General features: G+C 41.6%; 1 protein-coding gene across 1 annotated transcript in view; it reads left to right on the plus strand.

Moving 5' to 3' along the window:
• lars2 (leucyl-tRNA synthetase 2, mitochondrial) overlaps positions 1 to 4,347 on the plus strand; it is a 48,131-nt gene extending 43,784 nt beyond the window's left edge. The window contains exons 20-21 of the mRNA XM_049584116.1: positions 679 to 806; positions 3,979 to 4,347. Of these exons, the coding sequence (XP_049440073.1) occupies positions 679 to 806; positions 3,979 to 4,158 (308 nt within the window). The 3' untranslated portion in view covers positions 4,159 to 4,347. The remainder of the gene's footprint in view (positions 1 to 678; positions 807 to 3,978) is intronic.
• The last annotated feature ends 5,352 nt before the right edge of the window (positions 4,348 to 9,699 follow it).

Genomic DNA, 9,699 nt, shown 5'->3' on the forward strand with positions numbered 1-9,699 from the left:
TGCCTCATGTGAAACCTTTCCCCCCTGACGCTGGCCTGGAGGACATCCCCTCATTGTTGATGACACACGTACACAAGCTCTCTGCACACAGCTGAGAGAAAAGAGGTTCCGGGAAAACATATTGTCCAGCTGATAGCCGAAGTCAGGAAAACCTGAGAGATAACCGCTGGGAGGAAGAGGCGTGTGTGCTTTTAATGACTGACTGCGTGCATTTTGTTTGTGCTCCCATGCGTAGTTTTAGAAGCAGGACATGCAAGTGAGAAACCTGTGAACTCTGCTGCACTTGGTCGCGTTGTATTTCTCAAACTTTTTCTCGTTGTTTGTAACTCACACACACACAGTACAGGATAGAGGAAGTTCACATCCTTCCCTTGTGCCTCCAGAGCGACATACACTTAAAACAGGACAGGGGGTGGTGGGATGTTGTTTGACCCTTCATCAAGATGCTTTTTCTCTAGTTGGTAAAAAGCAACATAAAAGTCATCTCCAGCAAATTCTCTGGCTCGCTTCAATAAAAGACAACCTATTTACTTTGTTCTGGTCTATTTTTACTAAGTGTTTTTCTCCTCAACACTTGGCTGAGTTCGTATAATGGCTGTTTGAGAGAACCTCAGCACAAGAAAACATCTCCGCAGTGTAAAAGCAGGTACTTTAATGTTCTCCTGTGTTTCCATGCAGGTCTTTGCCAGGTGAAAAACCCTCTCAGCCCCCTCCTTCTGCGGGGAGGAGATGTCCTACAACAGTCCTGGCCGACTGTGGACCCTGAGTACCTGGAGGCCCCTGACTTTGTGGAGCTGTCTGTGCTGGTAGGATCTCACACACACACACACACAATCTCATGGACATTTTTTTTCTTTCCATGTGTAGAGTTAGAGAAGGAGTAGACCAAAGTTCTGACCCAGTTGTGCTCATGAACCTCAGCCGCGCCAAATAACATGCTTGTCAAGCTAAAAACTAAGCTCTTACTTTTCTTCATTTTTTGTTTTGAACATAAAAAGTTTTCTCGCGGCCCCTTGCTCGTTATTTATACTCAACTTTATTAATCAGCGTACGCGCACAAGTTCGCTCTTGCATCCAGTACCATTTTCACTCACTCTCCGCTCTTAAACTGTAAGTCTTAGGTCCATGATTACATTCATAGTCTGTAATTTTCAAGAGAGCCTATGATTACCCAGTGTGTGTGCGTGTCCACACATGTGTGTGTGTTTATGCGTCTGCATGTCAAGTGGTGTGCTTAAAGCTAAAAAGACAAGTGGGTCAATAATTAAAAGCCAGGCACAGAGCCACTGTGTTATTCCTGACTCACGGTTACTCTCTCACTCTCATTTCTTGTGCCTTTTTTTCCTGCTTGTGCGCTCAATCACACAAATAGCGAAAGCCCTCGGTTTGGCAGCGTATGTCATCATCAGGAGTGGAAGTGTGTAAGCACTACATATGTGTGTGTGTGTGTGAGTGTGTGTGTGCACTTTCAAAGGCATTAAAGACAATCAGAGAGTAGGCTCAGAAAATCAACTTGGATCAGATCCAGGCGTCACACATGCTAACACTGGCACATGAATGAAAACACGCAGACACACACACACACATGTGTCAGTCTTCACGGTGTCCTGAATATCGATTCAGTTAATAGATAAAAGCTTGAACTGCTTTAATCTGACTGTTTTCTCTCTAGAGGGTCGTATCTCCGGAGAGAAACCGCTAATCCCCTCACTCTCTCACACACAGACACACATATACACACACAGATACACATGTGATATGTGATGATAGCAAACACAGTCAGCTGACTAATAGCACCTCTCTTTCAGTGGTTCGAATCTCCTTCTGTACTCTGACGGAGAGACAAGAAAACACAAGATAGAAATGAAAGAAACCTGGAGTGTCTGTGTGTGGGCTTGTATTGCTATCTTTATGAGGACCAGTTTTAGTTTTAAACCAATGTAGTGCAGACGCTTCTGTATTGTGAGACTGGTCCTCACCGCTTAAAGGGACTGTTGAAGGGTTAAGACTTGGTTTTAATTTTAAGATGGAGACATACTTGCTTTTATCAACATGATTGCGTGCACATGATGGCGTTGGCTGTGCACCTCCTTAGAATTTAACGCAACGCATCTGCCAGATACAGTATGTGATCGGCACATGAACAGTAGGGGCAGTATGGTGATGACGTGACGACATGCTTGATTTATGGGCCTTACATAACATCTGTGGCACCGCTGTCATTTTTCTGCCATGATCCCAGGATTAGCAATAAAGTAACCCCAGTGTCACCATGTTTATTGTTTACATCATTCAAATCTCAAAGTTCTGAAGGTCTGAGTTCTCTGGTGTGCCCTCTGGTGGAATTTATACTTCTGCGTTGAATTGATGCTGTAGCTACAGCGTAGGCTCTGTGTCGGCATGGATGCCTACATTGTAGCCTGGGGTGCACCTCCCCAGAAATGTAACTACATGTCGCGGCAACGCGGGCCTGTCTATTTTTGTAAGCTGAAACCATTTCCCTCAGTGGAAACAAAGCTTTTATTTACTTTAATTTCACAGAAAGGAAACAATAAATTGTGAAGACAAATAAGGCTTCACAAAAATAGCATTTTAGGCATTGCAGGATTTATCCTGGCTTCATATGAGCAGAGGAAATCTCTGCTCATTGCTAGGCTAATTTATACAATGTAAAATGCCATAGGCTGGCGCTAATAACGTTAGCAAGTTATATTTGTTTGGAAAACGTGTTTAGTATGACAGCTGTTTTGTCAGTGAATCGTGTGAGTTATAATGGAGCCAATTTATGTTCCATTACCTTTGTTAAATGTTGCTGTTGTCCCTGGTTTTATATGAGTAGAGGAAAAGTCCGCTAGCCGCTAGGCTAATTTATACAATGTAAAATGCCATAGGCTTGTGCTAATAACATTAGCATGTTGTATTTGTGGGGAAAATGTGTCCAGATAAAAACAAGTGTTTTGTCTGTGAAGCTGATTTATGTACTTGTGTTTGAAATTGTCTCTATTAAGCAATATTTGATGTGTGTTTTGAATCAACTAAACTTTACAGCACTTCACAGAAACCCTGCCACCGACTAGTGTTTTGGAGGTGTAACTGCAGAGTGACACAGACACACCACCACACAAGTATAAATGCTCACAACGGCATAGACCACGTTAGGCTACAGCGTAGGGTCTGCCACACAACTATAATCGCTGCTAAACTAGCTTAGTACATAGACAAGTGTATGAACAATTCCGTTCACGATGTGATCACGTGGTTAAAAATCAAGTATAGCTCCAGCCTGAGGGTTAGAATTAAATGTGTTTGTACAAATCTGCTTTCTCCATAATCATATTTGCTCTGTCTGGGACTGAAAACAGTTCTCTTTTACACATTTTCATGTATGCATTCTTGTTTTCTTCTTGTGCATCTCTCATACACAAGTCATAAATCCTATACACCCAATGTATATACCCTGTCTGCCCTTACACACACACAGAACATATATTTGAGCGCCCAGTGCTCGATGATGATGTTGATGTTGGTTTTCCTTCAGACTGAGCTCTCTGTTGTGGGCTCCCTCAGCCCTGTGGAGGCAACCTCACTCCCTGTGTCCTCTAATCAAGTAGTTGGGTTCGTCCCAGAAGGGAGGCCAGCGCCGAGCGTCCTCAGACACACACACACACACACACACACACACACACCACTGATTTCAAACCACTTCTAGAAACATGATCACATTCACGGTGTACACACATGCACTTGCTTTTAAACATTACAAGACTGAGTGCCCTTCCCATACCTACCACTAACTATGTGTTTGAAGGGTTCACTGTATATGTGGAAGGAGAGGTGGAGCCTGTTATTTTGGGGCTTGTGTGCCAGGAGGGAAGAGTTGGGTACAGTCTGAAAGGGCAGAGCTGCTTTCAGATGGAGACTTTGGCAGAACAGATACTAATTTATCCCATCTTTTTATTCCTCTATTTTTACCCTCAGATAAACAACAAGGCCTGTGGGACGGTGTCCGTGCCGCTGCAGGTGTCCAAAGATTTGGAGCAGGTGCAGAAGCTCATCCTGGAGAGCCCGTTCGGACGGAAGCTTCTTGGCGAGCGCAGCATCAAGAGAACCATCCTCTCCCCTAGGACCGCCCTCATCAACTTCCTCATTGATGAGTGATGTTTAGGCATTCACAGCTACTTCTGTAACTGCTGGTTGTGAACGCCATCATGTCAGTTAGTGACTTCACGGAAAGAGAAAAGAGGATGACTTTAATGTAAATTAAGACAAAGTTATCATTTTTAATGTAAATATGTCTTAAGATTTTTATTTATATTTTCCTGTTTTTAATAAAAGCCTGAAGAAGCAGTGGAGTTTCTCGTCTCTTTAAAAATCTCCAAGCGAGATTTAGCACCTGTCTCTTTCACATCAGTCTCCCATTTAGTCAGACCCTCTTGACAATCACACATGAGCCCAAACACCACTTTAGATTCCACTCATCCTTCAAATTCCTCCTTTCTCCTGCAACACCACTTTCAGCATCGCACCCAGGACCACAACCTCGCACCTCTCTGTCTGCCATTTGCCTGTCTGCTTGGCATCTGGGCTGAGTCACACAGTCCAGATCTGCCTTATCAGTGTTGTGTCTCTACCTCTGCTTCTGCTTTTAGCCACAGATCCCCTCTGAGCACCAGACATGTTTGGTTTCTTAGAAGTGGCACTGTGCTCTGTGAACCCTTTTTGCCATCAAAGGTCTATCGGAGGTCACCGAAGAGCCTAATTTGGTCGGGGATTTTTCAGCTTGCTGCAGTATCATGTTTGTCCATTGTTGCACTGTGCCGATTCATCAGCTTGGTGTCTCTGTCTCAGCATATGGCCGACGTGACTCAGACATCAGCACTGACTTGGCAGAGCGGCAGCGGCAGCACTGAAATGTATCCATGTATACACCCACTGGCCTATCTTTAAAGGCTCGGTGGGTAAGCACTTATTTGATACGTACAAGCCCTTGCAGTGCCCACGTCTCCTGTGCACCAAGAGTTTTTGGTAGCAGCATAACAAAAGTCTCATATTTTGTCTGGTTCGGGTCAGTGTGTGAATGAACAAGAAGGAATGTGATCTCTTTGAAAAGTGAGATACACTTTTGCAAGGTCATCTTCTGTTTGAGGGAGTGCTTTTATTTTTATAGTATAAAATGGTCAGCTTTTGATTGATAAAATCATGCTGTGTCATGTTATGTAAGGCCATAGTGGGATTTATATTAAAACATGATGAATAAAAAAGGTGTGGGCAGAGACAAAAACACATTCCTCACTGATTCCCCCTAACCTTTTTTCCATATTTCTATCTCTGACCATCAGGTGACAGGAAAAGGCTCCCAGGAGAGACAAAATAACAGGAAGTGAAACCAGGAATAAGAGGAGGGGGGCAAAAAGCCAACGCTGTTTTAGTTATTCTCGGTATTGTCTCCGATTCTGTGAATTTGATCTCAACCAGATGCTGCCACAGCACAAAACAGAAAGTGGGTGTGTGAGCTCTTGACAAAGATAGAGGGGCATTTTGTCTTCTGTCAACTCATTTCTGTGTGCCGTGTTTTCTTTCACACTTTCAAACAGGCGGTATGAAATCATTAGAAAATGGGAGGTTGTTTTTAACCGCTGATTCCTTCCTCTTTTTGTCAGTGCTGCTGTTTTTTCACACCTTCCTTTCTCCTCTCCTAGCATGTAACACCAGCTAATGAAGTGGCCTAAGCAATAAGCTGCAGTCGCCTTGTCATTGAAAAGAGCGACGTTTTCATTTTAGATGTGTCAGAAATAAAGGAAAACACTCTCCAGACTTAAGTTACCACCTGTTTGAATAAATAGACATATAGGATATTAACAGTGTTGTTTGGCAAAATGAGGTCTGAGCAGAACCAATGCATTTCCTCTAATAATTAATTTTGTCACTAACAGCCCCTGGAGTCATATAACACTTTTCGTCAGCTCTGCAGTTTCCATGACAACTAGGATTATTGAATAGGCAACAGAATACAACTGTGACTCGCTTTCTCTCCAGACCACAGTCGTAGTCTTTCTTACACACGAGTTGTACAGCATGAATTCTCTTTGATGAGTTAAAGAAAATCACTTTCCTTCCTCTTGAGAAACTCTGCTGGTGGAAAAAAAAAAGGGGTGGAGTGCACAGCGGTACAGTCACAGTCACAGTCACCCTCCATTGCACCAGTTGAGTCCCTGGACTGGGTTGTGTATTCTCACAGGGGGGACGCAGCTCATTATCTCGGAGGCTGACCTCAAGCCCGGTAATTTGGTCATCCGTGGATGTTTTTTGTGTGAGCTCATTGTATAAGCAGATTTTCACAAGTCCTTTTATTGTTTCGGGGATAAAGCTAAACTGCTGGCGTGTATGTGAAGGCATTGCACTTGCCAAAGTTGTTCATTTATTTACTGTACATTGCCATAGTAACAGTGTTTTAGTCAGTTTGGCCTTTTCTAGAAGCGAAAAGGGCCATGATCAACGCTGTGCACTTTTCATTTCTCTTGTGCAACAAGTCTTTCTTATATTTATATTTTCTGTTAGATACTGAGGCATCCTCCATACATCTTATTTCCATTTCTATTTCCTAATTACTTTATGCCTACAGTTTAAGAGCGAATGTAATGTCCCAATTTCCCCCAGGGATCAATATAACATTTCTGATTTCTGAGAACACTCACACAGGTGTAATGTGTTTTTTCTATGTATTTATTCCTTAGTGTAGATAAACTTTTATTAAAGTATAGTATAGGTGGGTGCCACTATTTCCTGGTGTACTCTTCTTATCTGCCACAGCTGTTAAATACATCCATCTCCATCCAGCCAGAACATCTGCTGTCAAGCACTTAGCAAACACTGGCTATATGTTGCTCAGTGCTGCAGCTGCTTCAAAGTAAAAGCCTGCTGTCCTCATTGAATTTAACTAAATTTTGCAGTTGCATATGCTTTTATGTAAATGCAAGCAGCTCAAACTCATCAGTCTGAGGATGGACGGTGTTGTTGTGCAGATTTTAAAGCTCTCTGGATAAAGTAAAATAAAAACAATTGACTTGGTTGGTTGTTTCCTGTATGACAGCAGCATAAGTCTTTATGAAAGTATGAGAATAAGGATTTGTATGCTTGGAGAAATATAAACACATTGATTGACTGACTGATATTACTGACATCATTAAAAGCTGAGAAAATATTGTGAATGTTTTCGCCCATGCCCCGAGTGTGTGGCGTGTTTGAATGCCGGGAAATAAAACCTTTAATGAGGCGTGTAAGACACAAATGGGCCAGTTAACATAGCTGGTGAAACCAAATAATCTCAGGTTTTCCAAAGCTCCTGTTGTTGTTACCACAGTAAATTAACCTTTAACGAACACCTGGAGCTGTTAGAGAAAATAGCTTCAAAACACACATTATATAAAACTAATACATACATTTTATTATTAGTTTTATAAGCTAATGCCGATATGTCACAACTTGGCAACTCTTGTTTCATTCATTTAGATACTGTCCTTCACTTTCTCTGTGACTAACACCAGTCTGCATGTGAACAAGGTCTCTGGGGTTTTACTACAATAATACCCTCTGTTTTTTTGTATGTGTGAGAAAGTAGAAAAGCAAGCTAATCCTCTTGCTTGAAGGGAATGCTGCATAATGGTGACTGTTTCCCAAATATACAGATGGTCGTGCCTTATAAACCTTCTGTTTTAATTACACAGCCAGCAGCAGCCTGGAGGCCCCCTCAACATACTGGCTCCATATTTTTTCACATCAACTGAGGCTGTCAGACAATATGAAAAACTCAGCCTCCATCCAGGACACAAATAAAATGTGTTCCTATGCGTTAGCTGGGAGACTGAGCGTTTGTTTCCATATGCAATATGAGTTCATCCCATTGTACCCCAACTCTGGCTCAAATATTCCAGCCGGGGTCAGGACACAATGCGGAGGGGTCACGGTGCGTGTGTATGTGTGTGTTTCATGAGTAGGAATGTGTGACGTCATTCAACCAAAACAGAGGGGCACTGGCACTGTAAATAGCCCCCCTCAACCACAAGAAAAACACACCCATACAGTAGTCACAGTAGTTTTATGAGTTTACTCCACTACATAGATTGTTTATGAGATGCGGGAAACTTTAAAAAGTTGTGTCAGAGTGCCACAGGGCTTTCTAAAATAATTACCCATCCCCCATCTGCTTTACTTTATTTTTCCTCCTCTCTTACCATAATTAAACCCAAAAGCAGTGGTAGAAGAAGTATCCAGATTCTTTTACTGAAGTAAAAATGGCGACATCACGCTGCAAGAGCACTACATTGATCTAAGAGAGTTCTGCATTAAAAAAGTGTTACTTAAAGGAATACTTCACCCACAAAATAACTATTTGTAAATCAATTAGTTATGCCATGGTACCTTGGATTAGAGAGGAAAACTTTGCTTTTCTCGCACGGCTCCACAGAAAAACGTTTAAACATATTGATTAATTGATTGTCTGGGGACCACCATTAACATCAGCATACTAAATAAAGAAATATTTATTTACCAACTCTCACAACTTGTTCAGTATAATCCACGTCTCATTTATCCAGTCTTATGTTCGATACTTTACAAACACATGCATTTTTACTAAAAAAAACCTTAGTATCAATAAAATGGACACCAAAGTGCCTTTTGTAGACTGGTTTTGAGCAGACCACAGTAAAGGTTCACTTTCAGTTTAGGTTTTAGCAAAAATGCATGTGTTAAGGATGTACTGAGCATATGGCTGAATAAATAAGACTTGGATTATACTGAACAAGTTGTGTGACAGTTTGTAAACACATATTTTGATATAGTTTTGCTGTTGTTCAAGTGGACCCCACTCAATCAATAAATCAGGATGTTCTCCGTTTGTCCGTGGAGCCATCTAAGAAAAATGCTATCTCTCTAATTCAAGGTGAATTCACAAATTCAAGCTAACACGACATGACTTACTGATATTCAAATGGTCGGTTTGTGGGTGAAGTATTCCTTTAAAGTTCCAGTGTGTAGGATTTAAGGGGCATCTCTTGGCAGAAATTGTATTTAATATGCAAAGCTATGTTTTCGCTAGCTTATAATCATCTAAGAATGAGATGTTTATGTCTACATAAGGAGCGGGTCGTCTTCCACAGAGTCCGACATGTTCTACAGTAGTCCAGAAGACACAAACCAAACACTGGCTCTAGATAGGGCCATTCATGTTTTCACATTGCCCACCATAATTCTCCCACATGCTTGGCACACTGGAAAAGTTTCAGTTCTGCAACCTCACCACTAGATGCCACTAAATTCTACACACTGGACCTTTAAGTAAAAGTGGATGTAAATTGGAATATTTTGATAAAAATACAAACTACTTGGATGATGACAAGTGAAAGTTCTCAATGCAGAAAAATGGCTTAATGTAAGTGTTACACTATCATCTACAATATCACTGGAATGTAAGTTGGCTCGTGATATAAGGTGATGGAGATAATAAAGTAGCTAAGCAGTTGTCAAATAACATGAAGTGGAGTAAAATGTAAAAAAAAAAAAAATCATCATTTTAACCTGTTTTTGCTGCTCAGTCACTTTGACACCCTGGATAGCCTATATCCTTCAAATGCACAAACCGGCTATCTTTAAATATCCAATCAAGAGAGACTCTCACTGCAGCCTGTTCTGTTTTGTTCT

This window comes from Epinephelus fuscoguttatus, linkage group LG8, assembly GCF_011397635.1.
Source record: "Epinephelus fuscoguttatus linkage group LG8, E.fuscoguttatus.final_Chr_v1".
Taxonomy (NCBI): domain Eukaryota; kingdom Metazoa; phylum Chordata; class Actinopteri; order Perciformes; family Serranidae; genus Epinephelus; species Epinephelus fuscoguttatus.